Source organism: Hirundo rustica, chromosome 19 (genome assembly GCF_015227805.2).
Source record: "Hirundo rustica isolate bHirRus1 chromosome 19, bHirRus1.pri.v3, whole genome shotgun sequence".
Lineage (NCBI taxonomy): Eukaryota > Metazoa > Chordata > Aves > Passeriformes > Hirundinidae > Hirundo > Hirundo rustica.
This window is the reverse complement of record NC_053468.1, coordinates 375,373-389,928: the sequence shown is the minus strand read 5'-3', so window position 1 is coordinate 389,928 and position 14,556 is coordinate 375,373. Positions and strand designations below refer to the sequence as shown.

At 49.5% G+C, this 14,556-nt stretch overlaps 1 protein-coding gene across 2 annotated transcripts in view; it reads right to left on the bottom strand.

The window, feature by feature from the left end:
* Positions 1–191: 191 nt before the first annotated feature.
* The window catches only part of CLUH (clustered mitochondria homolog), a 32,757-nt gene continuing 18,392 nt past the window's right edge, over positions 192–14,556 (bottom strand). For both annotated transcript variants that reach the window (XM_040082097.2, XM_040082096.1), the window contains exons 11-26: positions 14,103–14,320; positions 13,445–13,549; positions 12,553–12,653; positions 11,000–11,152; positions 10,324–10,386; positions 9,404–9,648; positions 8,537–8,621; positions 7,899–8,052; positions 7,416–7,555; positions 7,223–7,303; positions 6,499–6,624; positions 5,908–6,029; positions 4,589–4,682; positions 3,668–3,802; positions 2,549–2,622; positions 192–2,087 (exon numbers count right to left, since the gene is read on the bottom strand). In XM_040082097.2, the coding sequence (XP_039938031.1) occupies positions 1,919–2,087; positions 2,549–2,622; positions 3,668–3,802; positions 4,589–4,682; positions 5,908–6,029; positions 6,499–6,624; positions 7,223–7,303; positions 7,416–7,555; positions 7,899–8,052; positions 8,537–8,621; positions 9,404–9,648; positions 10,324–10,386; positions 11,000–11,152; positions 12,553–12,653; positions 13,445–13,549; positions 14,103–14,320 (2,065 nt within the window). In that variant the 3' untranslated portion in view covers positions 192–1,918. The remainder of the gene's footprint in view (positions 2,088–2,548; positions 2,623–3,667; positions 3,803–4,588; positions 4,683–5,907; positions 6,030–6,498; positions 6,625–7,222; positions 7,304–7,415; positions 7,556–7,898; positions 8,053–8,536; positions 8,622–9,403; positions 9,649–10,323; positions 10,387–10,999; positions 11,153–12,552; positions 12,654–13,444; positions 13,550–14,102; positions 14,321–14,556) is intronic.

The window sequence follows — 14,556 nt, the reverse complement described above, 5'->3', positions numbered from 1 at the left end:
GGTTGTGGGTCTTGCCCCCTCTGGGCTGGGGTTGTGACTGGTACTGATTTACAGGTTTTAAAGCCTCCAGATCAGCTGGTCCTGTTCTCTCCCTCCCTCCCCGGCTCCTGCTCAAAGGAACAGGAGTGGTGGCTCCAGTGCTGGTACCAACACTTTGCCTCATACAGTAAAGAAACCAAAAAAATACCTGGAAGAGTTTAAAAAGCTTTTAATGGACTGTAAGACACTAGTAAATGAAAAATCTTGTAGGAAAGATGCACTGTAGTAATTTATTGATTGCTTTCCAGGAAATTCAGAATTTTTCTAATAGGAGCAAGTTCATTTGCAGTGAAGACTGCTTTGTTGCCTCCAACACCTCAGAGGCTGCTCCCTCCTTCCCCCCTGGCCTAGCCCCGAGTTACAAATACCTGTAGGGTCAGACAGGAAACCGAGGGTACAAGAGCACAGGGACAGCACGTGGCTCCAAGGGTCAGTAAATGAAGCAGCGCGGATTAGCGGGGGGCACGATCCAGGACAGACAATGGGAGGGAGAGGCTGGGCGCCGGCAGCGCGGGGCTGCGGCCAGCCCACCACTCTTCTACAGCTTGATCTGCTTGGAAAACAGGACATTCAACTCTGTCGGCATCCCAGGGCCTGCAGCAGCCACATCTTACCTGCTTGAGGACAGTGACAACCCCACAGGATGTGCGTGGGGGTGAGGGGACAGGAGGATTTCTTAAGTGGCACTTGCCATTCAGTACCGTCCATTGCCAGCAATGGCAGTTCCCGGCGCCAGTCCCAAAACCAGTGTGCAAAAACACCAGAGACAAAGGTATTTGCCAGAGGTTTCAGTGCTGGGGGAACTTTGATTTTTATTTAAACCCCTTCCCCAAAACCTGGTACTTTCTGGTTGTGATTCCGTCGGGTTCAGGGCCCTCGGCTCTGTGTCAACAGCTGCAGTTGCAAATGACATCAGGTCTCTATTTCTGAATTTTCCTCCCCTCTCCCCCACCCTTAAATAGTGCTGTGATTCCCTCCTCTCTTGCCTTAGCTCAGCCCTCATTTGCTGCATTCCCACCTCTCCGAGGCACTGGGGTTTCCACTGCAATGGAAGTTTGTGCGCTTTTTTAAAGATCAAGCCCTCACTCTTTGGATACAGTATCCCAAGTCACTCAGCTGCAAGCAGAGCAGAGGTGGAACGGTGAATATCATATATATATATCTATATATATATCTATATATATATATATTTATCTATATCTTTACCTTGAAAATTAGAATGTGAATGTTACAAAACCCCACTGAATTGCCAAACTGCCAACCGAACATAGAAAAAAATGGTTAAAGGAATCCCATGGCTATATCCTGATGTAGAAAATGCTGTACATCCCCCCACTTCCACATGTCACAAGCTTCAGTCATCTCAGCGACACAAATATGGCTGTTTTAGCACAATCTTGAATAGTGACTGGGGGAAAATCAATCTTTTGGCTTGGAATCCACGTTTTACAAGAACGCGGAGCAGTGATGGGGCTGGTTCTTTACTGGTTTAGCAAAGCAGTGTCCTTAGTCAACATAAAAATGACCTGAGAAATGTTACATTCCTCCAGACAGTTCATTTGGAATTCATATGTACAAAGTAGAAATAACTGCTGCGCACACACACGACACGGACACACACACGGCAGGAGGGCCCCGCGCGCCAGGACGGGTCTGTGCTGCCTCCGGCCACTTCCCCTCGCGTGGCAGACACAAGCTTGGGCAGATAGATTACATTGCTCAGATTAGTTCTTTGCATTGTGTATTAATTGTACCAGTGCAATAACATTGTCAAAAAGGAGGAGCTGCTCCAAGGGCAGCTAAGGCCCTGGGCCAGATTCAGAAAAGGGTAGTTTAAATTTTTTTTTTTTCTTTTTTTTTTTTTTAAGCGAGGTACACGTTAAGCAGAGCTCTGTGTTAAGGGGATGGCAGTGGAAGGCATGCTCGGCTCAGCCTCTTTTTCCTCCACAGCTTTGTCCTCTGCTTCCAGCTGTTCCCCACTTTTCATGCTTTCCTGGAGCTGCTGGCGTCGCTGCACCTCGGCTTTAAGGTTCTCCAAGTCTTTTTGGCTGAAGGGGAAAGCAGGAAGGGGAGCAGACATTAGACTGGCTGTGGGAATAGTGAAGGACAAGGTCATGTTCAACAGGGGAAACGCTCCTCCCCGACAGTTCAGTCATGCCTGAGCACAGCCAGGGCCCAGTTAGCTGGCTGGGTTTGAACAAAGGCACTGGGATCTGCTCCCTCAGTGCAGCTGGGGCAGAGCAGGGGGTTCATCTCACTGATGGCCAGACAGCCTCCAGCTGCTGATGCTGCATTTTTACCACCAATCATTATTTACAGCCTTAGAACAACAGTCTTGGCTCAGGTCATCTATTTTCACCATAATCCCAATCAAATTTTCAACTACAAGTATAAAAGACAATTTTAAAAAAAGTATTCTAAAATCCTGGGGAGCTGGTTTCTGCTCTCTTGTGAACTAAGACAATACAGACCTGATTTCTAAAAGCATAACTCAGACAAATCACTGTACCTTAGTGGAATGAAGAGAATTCCATTGATAATGTTCAGCTGCTCCAGGACACTGGCCATACTGGGAGCTGTGAACTACATTGCAAGGGAAAAGAAGTTTTAGGAATCAAAACCTAGAGAGGACTCTGAACAGCTAAGCACATCCCTTTACCAAAGGTTGGGTGCTGGCAACATTTGTAAAATGGATATACAGAGAGAGGTAGTAAAATGGCATCATTTACATTATCTACCTCGGTCTATCTCTAAGCTGGAAAGCACCATCTAGAGCTTCCCACCAGTCCCTGCAGGGATCTCCTGCTGAACCCTGCAGGACTTCAGTTAAATACATTGCAGTGCCATTTCCAAAATGTGATGGGTTTTCTACCCTCCTTTAAGTATTTTAACAAGGGTAAACCCTTTAGTGCTGTTTTTAAGGCTTTGAGCCTCTTCACTGACCGCTGAGCCCTGGCATTTATTTGATTCAAGGTCCTTGTACACCCTTCATTGCCGTGAGCTCCTCAGGCCTGTTGCCAGTTCTCCACAGGGAGAACATCCACACACAGCACACTGTCGCACTCTGTCCTCCCTGCAGCTGGAACTCTCTTTCCCAATCTGCTGGGGTACAGCCTGGCAGGGAGAGCACCCATTGCTCAGGCTGGGTACTCTGCCAGGTTGTGGAGGCAGGCAGGAGCAGCTGCCAGGAGGGCCAGTCATTGCTGCTCCATGTAAGGTAAGACAGCCCATCTGTGCTCCCTGCCCAGCCTCCCCAAACACATCCCTGGAAGGAGAACAAAGCATCTGGTATGAGAGCATTTTTGAGGATGAGGAAACTGAAGTACTTCTGGGTTTAGCAACCTGCTGCCTGGCAGTGAGTCAGGAGCAAGGCAGGGTTGTGTGCAGGTGTGCCAGGCTCTCACCCCAGGAGCTGTCCCTGTACCCCGCTGCTTCCCCAGGCACCCTGCAATGCTGTGCTCCATCCACACAGGGACATCACGCTGTGTCTGAGCCCCTGCCCTTGCAAGGGCTTCTGCCTGGGAAGGGACAACCGCAACCCAACCCCCTCCTGCCAGTCCATGTCCCTCAGGAGCAGCTGGACACAACTTGCTGCTGGCGCAGCACAGTCCCCAGTGCTCCGGGTTACCTTCAGTGGCATGATGTTGGCATTGGAGCCATTCTTGTAGATCTCGTTCATTGTGCGCTGCAGAGCGACCGCTTGCTGTGTCAGGTATTTCAAGTACTCGGAGCTCTCTTTGGTCTTTTCATGGTGTTCACCGAGCTGATGGGAAATGGAGAAAAAAGAAATGCTTCAACATCGTAAGTGAGAGCAGGACCCAACGCCAGGGAACATACCTGGGTGCTGCCAGCTCAGCATTCCTACAGGAACTCAGCAAAATGGATTCTACCTGCCTTGGCAATCAAAAACCAGTAAAACAGTTCCTCTGAAAGCCTTCTTATCAACATTTCACATTTTCATCAAGTGGGAGCATATTTGCTGGGTGAGCAGCATTCCCTGCACTGGGCTCTTCCAGGAGCAGCATCCTAGCATCCCCCCCACCTGGACCAGTATTCCAGCATTCCCCGCACTGGGCTGTGCCCTCAGCCAGCTCAGCTGAGTCACCGCGTGCAGCCGCAGACGTGCTCAGACAGCCCCGGGCTGGGGCAGGAGTTTCACTGAGCAGCAGCTGGGCTGAGAGCTCACTACCAAACCAGTTTGGAGCTGGTATTTAAAGACTAGTGGCGCAAAACATGGGAAGAAGAGACCGGTTTTTTCCAAGGCCCACCAGAACATGGGATCGTGCCATGACAGAAGTGCTTGTCCAGCCGTGGGTAGAGCACAGACACATTTGCAGGAAGCTGAGCAAAGTCGTCTCCTGGCACAGCAGTGGGCAGTTACTGCACAGGCCAGCTGCCCTGGCCCTACAAGGACTCCCTGGCATCTGCTCAGAGCTGTTTGCAGGAAAGGCCTCCCCAGGGCCCAGGCTGGGCACCGGTTTGCAGTGGAACTGCTCAGTTCTGGCCCTGCAGTGACAGCTCACAAGTGCACAGTGGGGCCACTCATCACCTGATTCTTGTAGATGGTGTAGCCTTCCTTCTCATGCTGCAGAGCTGACCGGAACTCTGCTTTGCTCTCGTACACTCGGGCAACCAAGTGGTGGCTGAGGGAAGGAAAAGGGTTGAGTCACTTCTCTGAAGAAGAAACATTTCTGTGCTGCAGCAAGCGTGACTGTGCCATCACAGAGGCTGGGCTGAAAGTCTTAACACATGGGTGGAAGAAGACTGAATGCAAGCACTCTGGGAGTTACTTCTTCCCAGCCCAGCTCAGGATTCGAACACTACACTCACTAGGTTGGATTTTAGTTGGAATCCTGAGAAGTGACCTGCAGAGGTAAAGACTAAGCTGGGCATCTTTTGTCCTGCATCCAGGAAAGCTGAAGGCCACGGCAGTGAACTGAAGGGAGAGACACATCCATGGGAATACCTCGGGGCTGGATTTATTGACTGGAGAGGAAAGCTGCCCTATGCCCTCAGGCAGAGCCAGGCCTGAGCCCCCTGGGCTCTCACCAGCTGAGAGAGCTTGAACTGTTTACCTTGGTGCTTCTGGAATGAAAAAGAAATTGCTGAGTTTAGCAGTGTTTTTCTGTGGAAGGGGATGGGTCTCTCCAAGCATCCCAGTGCCACTGAGGGACAGCTGAAGACACTCTGGAGCCTGCACATTCATCAGCCACTGGAAAACAAGGCCGGCTCTTGCAGGTGTTCAATCAGGTTGATTTGCAGCCTGATGGAGAACAGATGGCTGCGATGTGGCAGCAAGAACTGGGAGTGGGCCATGCCTGGCTGACAGAGGCAGTTCTGCACTGAAGGACTGAGGGCATCCAGCCCAGTGGGCACTGGGAGCAGAACCTACAGGTGTCCCCAGTCCCAGGCTCCCTTGGGAAAACACAGAAGCCACTCATGGTATGCAAATACAGGACTTTATGGCAAAGGACAAAAACACATTAAATAATTCTCAAAGATCCCTCCCTGAGGGCTGGAACCATTAAACATGAACATTTAACACACTGTTCCTATCTCCCAGTGTAATTTGCTTACAGACTCTCCACCCTTTGCTCCCCACATTCATTTTTCTCTTGAGTCCACAGGGATCAGGGTCATCTTGACGGATTTTTTGAGCAAGCAGCATCACAGCAGATCCCACAATTAACCTTAAGAATAATGGATCTCCATCTTTTGAAATAATCAACTTGGATACTGCACCACGACCTTGGCTCTGGGAGAAGAGTGAATATCCAGTTCTCAAGCCCAGAGCCTCCCATGCGAGCACTCGGTGACTGTGCTCACTCTGACAGCGGTGACCCAGCCCAGCACCCCACCCTGCCTCACCTCAGTGCAACCTTCAAAGACTTGGAGCCGTGATACTTGGAGCTGATGGCCAAGGCGTTCTCCAGGAACCGGAGGGACAGGTCGTACTCCATGACCCCATGGAGCACCAGGCCAATGTTGTTCTGTACAGAGAAGCCAAGCAGGCATTGGGAAAGACACACTGACACTACAGTTCCTGCTCTGTGAGCAGCGGGATCGCACAGGTGCGTCACCACCAGAAGGGCTGCGGCCCCTGGCCACGTCCCTGCAGCAGAGACACGTGACAGGGACCATCGTCCCCCATGGCAGCGTGGCACAAACGATCCAGGCACAAGGGAGGTAACAAATTCTCCCATTTAAGCCAGTGCAACAAGAACATAACAAAACAAAGGAGTTTTCCTAAGGATTATGGGTCCTCAAACCCCATCTGCAGTATCCCAGTGCAGAGCTCAGCTCCTTTTTTCCTTCATCTGATGGCACCAACCAGTAACAACACAGGGAGGAAAAGCACTGCCTAAACGTTTGTTTTTAACAGCCATCATGTGGGCATCTTAAAGGCCAAGAGGTTTCTCAGAGATTAGGAACTTGAAGACTCTTAAACAAATTACTTACATCTAAGAGTGCCATTTCTGGGTGATCCTCCCCAAATACCAACAGCATGAGGTAGCGTGCACGGTACAGCAGGTTCAGTGCTGTCGAGAGTTGGCTGTTTGCGAAGCAGTAGAGAGCCAGGTGCATCTAGGACAAGAGAAGGGGCCCAGCATTAACATTAAGGAAAACTAGTCTCTCCTTTCCACTCCTTTCCTCAGCTGCACATGAATAAAAAGTCTTCCTCACACTGGTTTAAGAAGGACTTCAGCCACTTCGAAAAGTCCAGTCTGCTGGCTGAGGCACAGCCCCACTGAGGTGTCCCTGAGGACACAGCACTGAGGAAGCTGTGTGTTTTATTTCAGTTTCTCTTAACACCCCTCATGGAATATTTCCAACCTGACTTGCATATGTATGTCATATTCTGAGTGTGTTTTGGGGGGTTTTCTTTCCTCTTTTTGTTTTTGACATAAGCCCAGGGCCAAAGCTAGGAGAATTAATATATCTAAATAAAGATGCAGCAGACAAACACTAGAAACCTAGGTTAAGCGGGACAAATAGTGAGCATGCAGGACACACTCAGCTTTTCACTTTGCAAGATCATTAGAGCTGATGAAGCGGAGAATTCTGGAGAGAAAGCTGCAGAAGAGAGGAAAATGCAACTGTTCTCCAGCTGCAGACATGAACTAAGGCTCCCAGACTGCAGCCAGGCCCCTGAGGTGCTGCTGCCCCAGCTCCCCATACTCACATATTCTTGGATCGTGTTGGGATGTTCGATGCCCAGGACCCTCTCGCTCATTAGCACCGCTTTCTGCTGATTGCTTAAGGCCTGCAGAGAACAGAACAGAACAGAACCCAGGGCAAGTCACACCATGCTTGAGCTTGAGCAAGCATGGGGAAGGAATGAGAGCAGAGGAGACCCCCTCGGAGCCCCTGCTTACCTCTGAGTAATCTCCCATGATGTAGTTGAGCCGAGCTAGCAGCCTCAGGCAGGCACAGATTTCTACATGCATAGCACCATACACATTGTTGAACAGGTTTAAGGCTTCATTGATGAGCTCACAGCCCTCCTTCAAGAAACCTGAAAAGAAGAAAAATCCATATATATATATATATATATATATATATATATATATATATATATATATATATATGTGTGTATGAAATAACCCCTAACACTGCTGGAGACAGGAAGTGAGACCAGCAGTGGGATACATAGCCCTGGGGGAAGGATATCACTGCCCTGACCCATCCTTGCTCATTGCTGGTGGTTTTATAGCAGGACTGTTCCAGATGGTCTCAGAGACCAGGATTCTCTACCAAACCGGGGTTGGCAGGGGTGTCCTGGTGGCCATGCCCCACACACCCTACTCCTCCCATTATCAGTGATCACCCTGAGAGGCAGAGGCACGTGGGGTCTGTACCTTGCTGAACTTTTGCTTGCCCGCTCTGGAAGAAGTGGAAAGCATCGGAGGCTTTGGGGTTTACATGCTTCACTACAGGGAAGATGTTAAGAATATCCTCTTCTGTGAAAGTGGGCTTGTGCCTGTTGTCGAAGTTGTACTCCTTCAGCAGGATCTGGAGGGACCAAGAAGAGTGGAGGGCACAGTTACCACGTCCATAGGCACTTAGTAAGAAAAGGGGCAAAATTCTAAATGTGGGTTCACAGTCAAAACATCTCCTGTACCATGACTGAGACAGAACTCTCCAAGGTGGTCAGACGTAGGTGTGCACCACCACCTGCACATGGCAAAATGGCACCGTGGTGACAACACTGAACCCGCAACAGAAGAGCTCATCCAGTTGTTGTCCCACAGCCCACAGAGGAGCGAGAAGGCAGTGCCACTGTACTGAGCCTAGCTGTTCTTCCAAGGGACATGCCAGAAATTTACACTAAGAGGGAACTGGATTAGAAATCTCTTTCTCAGAGCTGGGACCTGTATTCCAACACGAACACCACAAAGCCCTTTTGCGGCTCATGCTGTGCCTGCCAAACACATTGCACTTACTCTTCATGTTCCTCAGTACAGAACATGATGGCAAGGGAGGATGTGGATCCTACCTGGACTCCAGTTTTGAGGGAGATTTCACGGAGCAGGGTGATTTTCTGTAGATTATACACTTCAGCTGCTTGGTCAGCATTCTCACTGCAAAAAGCACACACAAGCTTCAGCTCTCAGGGGAGTTCCTTCTCAAGGACATAGCTCCATTGTGGGAACCTGGGGCACAGGTCCCTGTATAGCCAGGTGCTAACTCAAACCAAAGACTAACACTGCAGAGTTTGGCCACGGTCTGTGAAAGCCTATAGAGCACAGCAGTGCTTTTACAGAAATCCTACACGTGTTCCCAAAGCCCACTGCAGCACTTGGGCTGAGTACCTGCAGCTCTTGGTGAGGAGTGAGCAGCCCCTGACACAAGGGGATGATCACTGCCCAACTACCAAAAGCTGTTTTATCTAACTAGCCACAGCTTTTCTCTTGGGCCACTTCATTGGTGCTTCCAGTTTAGCACTCACAATGTGCCCCTTCCTTATGCCCCACCTCTGCTCAGGTACAGGAGCAGGTGTCCTTCCTTTTGGAACAGAAGCTCCCTTCAGCCTAAATCATTGCTGATATAGACAAATGTCTTCTGACTATACTGCTTCTGCTTCTCACCTTCTGATCACCCCTGTGCCCTTGGGAAAGGTTTCCCTTCCTCCTCTGCTTTTCATAGCTGCCTTTGTGTCATAGGTTTCATCTGATTCAAAATTTCACTTCCCCCTTACTACTCTTTACCCAATTTCTTTCCCTTAAAGATCTCTGGAAGTCCCTCAAGGGTACAAATTTTATTCAGTCAGAAAACAAACCAAAAAGGGAGGTCCCATTAAAGAACAAGAGTTACAGAAGTTTTGTGAATCCAGGGACAAGCCAGGGTCACCTGCTCCACTTACCATTCAAGACTGAAATCAAAATAGTTCTTTGCTTCTGAACAAATATTCTTCCATAGCTCCTGAGGGGTCATGCTGGCCCATGCAGTGTTATCAGCATTTCCAAGGTTCCTGTTTTTCCTTTTCTTATTCTTCTTCTTGGAGACCAGCTCATCAGCTGGAAGATGGGCAATGGGATTTGGGAAGGAGCTCAGAAAACAATTGAGGAAGTGGCTGATGGCAGCGGATAAACCTGACAGCTCCACACCCTACAGTGAGACACCGGAGTCAGTTGGAGAGACACCTGCCATCCCACAGCACTGCTCCAACCCCGAGCCTCACACACATCCAGTCCTACAGAAAGGGGGATCTTCCACGAGAGAAGGCAGTATTTACAAGTGGCACTAGCACAGACAGAGTTATGTCGATGTAGGATTAAGTATATGCCTACACACAGAAATGTGTAGCTACATTTTGGGCTGCTACCTGGGACAGAGAAAGCAGAGAGTGCAAAGAAGACTTTGGTACTGGAACCAAGCCAAGTGTATTGCTAGGCAGTGTGTGAACGGGTACAAGGATATGAGGTGTTGAGCCCATTACAAAGGCTTCTCAGAAGGGCAAAAGCAACACTGTTTAAGAGGAAAAGGTATTACAAGGCAAACAAGCTGTGATTTCACTTTTAAAAGCCTCCAACATAATGAGTGAGGATCTGGGGAGGGAAAGCATGAATGATTGCTCTCTGAGAAAGCTTTCTTCAAGTGGGAACTTGTTTTCCCTTACATACAGGCCTGTACCTATTTCAGTGCTAATGAGCTTGTACTTCTCATTGCCACACAACCCCCAGGACCTGCCTAATGAGAGGAGAACCCCAAACAGCTCTGTTTGTGGAAAAAAGTCATTAGAGGGAGGACACACGAGGCAAGAGGTCAGACTGCAGGTCATACCTGGAGGTACGTCTTGAAGATGTGTTTGGCTGATCTAGTGATCAATTCACTGATTCCAATTTTCTGCCCAAAGGAATAAAAAACAGACTGAGTCCATTGGCAAGAAAATGGAAAAATACACTGGGCATTTTAAAAGGTCTTTTAGCAAGATCTGCAGAAGATACACTACTCTCCCTGCAGCACAGAACTGCAAAAGCGTTTGACAGCCTTCCTGGAGTCGGTGGGGAGCTGCTGGCACCTCTGTGCCTGGTGCCCACAAGCCACGGGTGGGGCTCAGCACAGCTCCAGCACTGCTTCAGGGGCTGGAGCCCAGCCCAGCCCCTGCCTGCTCCTGGGCAGCCACACTCACAACATTCAGAGTTTGATCCAAAGCCCAGATGTGTCTTAGAGGCTTAAAAAATGCACGGCTGAAAATCCAACTGTGGTACTTGCTATTACATTTGGGAATCCCTGAAGCGCTTCTCTACCCCAAAAGATACTCACAGTTCCTAACATTATGAAAGCCATTAAGGATTTGGGAAAAAAAACCTCCCCAGCCACCACTTACAGGTCCTCCTCCCCTATTTTTGAAGCTGTTTATTTTTACACAGAGAGAGCAACTGGCCAAGTGGGAATCTCCTTGGGACAAACAATGCCAGGGTGGTTTGAACTGGCTGATGTTAAGGCTGATGCTTACAAAGATGTGATCCAGCTGTGCACGGCCAGGGGTCTTGGTGATGAAGTTGATCACTTTGCCCAGGTAACGCATGTTGATGCCCCTCTGGTGCATGGCCTCAGCCAAGGTGGCCCCATCCATCGGGAGCACCGTGTGATCCAGGCAGTCCTTGACCTGCAGGGTATGTACAGACTATGACTACTGAGGACAAATGTGAAGGAAAGAACTTCCATTAAAAAAAAAATTAAAAAAACACACCAGGAGGCAGGACAGGCATTCCCTGATGCCACTGCAGACACCTCGTCACCTGGGGCTGAGGGTCACCCTGAAAGCAGGCACTGACCCCAAACAAGACTCTTGGTGGGTAACACCTGCTGTACCACCAGGGACCACTGTGGTGGCACAGGCAGGGGGACACCTGCAGTAGCCAGCCCAGTCTGGGCCAGGTCCTTGCCACTGGAGCCATTTTCACTCCTCTGTCTCAGCAGGGAAGGAGCAGCACTACACTCTTGAGAGGCAGAACAACTACTTGTGCAAGTAGCAGGCTGACCCTTCTTTAAGGGCCTCACAGTCGCTAACTAATTGCCATTTCCAATTAAAAGAGGACGTGTAGCTGTGCACACATAGCTGATAAGGACATATGGCACTTGGATGTTGTGTTGCAGTGTTGATAAACAGTTGTTTAATTCACGTCATGGAGTAACACCAGCTCCTCTCTGATATGCACAGGACTGCCTGGTACAGCAGCTGGTCTGCAACCTGCTCTCACACAGGCCTGTGCAGTGTTTTGGGTTTATACACTGGAGTATGAACTACCTTGTAATCAACAATCACCAAGCCCTTTTCTGACTCACTCACCTCCTTTTTTATTGAAAGACTGAATAGCTGCTTCGGAAGGTTGTGCTGACTACAGAATTAGTGGATTTAGAGTTCAGAACAAGCTTTCCAACAAGGAAAACCCTCTCCTACACAAAACCAACAACTCCTGGACCTCTTGAAGTAGAGCTCGAGTTCTTCCCTGCCAGTTCCAGTGCCTGCTCTGACAGCTGCATTTGCCATCAATTCAGCCAAGTGTCCCAGGAAGGGAGAAACTGGGATTTCTTATTTGGCCAGGTGCATGGGTAACATCCAAAATGCTTAAGACTTACAGAAGGAGTTTTTAATGACTGCTATTAGTAAAAACAATTTCCCAGTTCACTTCAAATTATTAGTCACTGCCTGAGTCACAGCCAGGGTCAGCTAAAACAATAAGCTGTGAAGGATGCCCAGGGCTAGGGAGGATGACTTATGTGGTCTCTATTGTCCCAAATTCTTAGCAATAGCTTTAATTATCAGTGCCAAATTTTTTTTTGTTGGATTGAGGTGAGAAAAGTGTGCCATGATGTCAGATGGGAAATGGAAAACCCCTCGTGCCTTGCACGCAATGCTCGCGCTGCTGTTCCCTGTGGTCCCCACCAGTGCCAGAGCCTGCGGCTGCTCAGGTGCAGCAGGTGTCCCCGGGGTCACCAGTGCCACTGCTTGCTCAGAGCAGCCAAGCTGTGAGGGCAGCATCACTGCTGGCTCTGCTTCCTTACCAAGCCTGGGATCTGGCACGACAGCAGGAAGGCAGCAGCATCTTTCAGCAGCTGCTTCTGATCCTGCACCTCCTCTTTGCTTGACTCAGGGAAGCGAACACCTGGGAGAGGAAAAGAGGAAAGACATCAACCACAGCAACTCACAGAAACGAGTCCTCTACCCAAAGTACACAATAAGAACAGGTAAAAAGTTAAGACTAATTGTCTTCTTGGAATTAAAGATGCTTCAAAAACTTATCTCAAACTATACGTGTTTTGATGGGAAGAGCATTGGCTGCTGTGTTCAGGCAGTGGCCGGGCTGTTCAAACTCAATGGTTTGGCCATTCCCCTGCAATGTGCCTGCGCACTGTCCCAGTATTCGCCCCCAGGAACACTCTGCTAGCTTCTTCTCAATTTCCCAATAAAAAATACTGCTCCAAGTAATGGAAATTCACGTGTGATGGCTGTGCCTGATGTGTGCATGTGAAAGGGCACTGTGACTGCTCACTGAAATGTTACTAAAACAAACCCAGCCCTTCACTGAGGTCCCAACATCAGTCATTCAACTACAAGTGTTATTTTTTGTGTAAACTAAGACATGAGGATCGAATTTGATTTTCTTCCTCCCTCTGCTTCTTTTCACATGGTCCCACGGCTGGGATGCTGGAGAATCACAGGAGGATTCCTGGCAGCAACCACAGCCCTCCCCCGACACGCGGTGGGAGACGCTCCCCGCCTGCACTTGGCAGCTCCAGCACTGCAATCCACTGCTGCTGCCTCTCTCCTGCATCTCTGCTTCACAGAGGGCCCTGCACCGTGCCCAGCCAAACAAAAGCCAGCAACAGTCTTGGCTACAGATCAGTTTTGTGTGCAGCTGGCTGGACACAGCCGCCCAGCTCTGGGTACACATACCTGGTGAGAAAATATCTGGGTTAAACCGAATGTCAAATGACGTGTCACTAATGGAGCCTACAGCCTTGCAAGCATTCCGAATCACTTCTCTGCTTTTGGGATCCACTGGAGCAAGAAGAAAAACAGAGTAAAAATTAATGTGGAGTTCAAGAAATTACAGACCTAGCAGTTAAATAAAGTTTTATTACTAAAAACAGCAGTGAGGGCACATTCTGAAGAAATCCATTATAAAAACAATCAATTGTAAAGAAGAACGGCTTCAAAGTCTGAATAAGAGCACAGAAGATAACCGAAAAACCCCATGGACATCCCCACCTCCAAGCACAGGCACTCAGAAATCCAAAGGTGCCTGTGGCACTGCACTGCTGGGCTCCTGCCTGGCCCCAGCGCTGCGCTGCTCTCCACAGGCCAGCCGGGCTGGACTCTTGCTCCCAGGGAAGAGCTGAGGGGCTGGTGATCTTCAGACACCTCACTCACCCTGCCCCCAGGGGTGAGTCATTCATCAGGGTGTGAGCAGCTCGAACAAAGAGGGCAGGCAACAGCCAGTGCTTGTCCTGTTTAACCACCATCCATCACCCCAAGCACCCCCAGCCTGGCGCTGCTCCCACCAGTGACAGCCCACCAGGCCTGCACGGAGCTGGTGCTGAGGATGAAATACCTGTTCCATCGTCAGATGCGATGGTCTCAGCAAGCTCCTTCACCTGATCAAGTCCAGTCACGCTATCATCTATTTTGCCATCCTCTGACTCAGGCCTCTCACTGTCTGCGGCTCCATTCTCTGCAGAGGCACCATTTTCCAGCGCAGCTGAGTTCTCCTGCTTGTTGGCTTTCTGCTGCATCAGCTGCAGCGCAGCCAGCTTCATGAATAAGAGATACCTGCAGCAAAGGGAAAGGGCAATTCATCACAGCAGAATCCCAAAGCACCACGTCTGGAACGTGTCCCACTCCCTGAGCCCTCCTGCCTCGCCAGCACCAAGCGACCCAAAATCCCACCACAAACACGCCTACAGGAGTACCCACAGGATTTTTTTCCAGCCTCTAGAAACAAAAGTAACATTCAGGACATTGGGAAAGCCTTAAAGAGAAGCATAAATCCTTCCCATTTCCTAGCC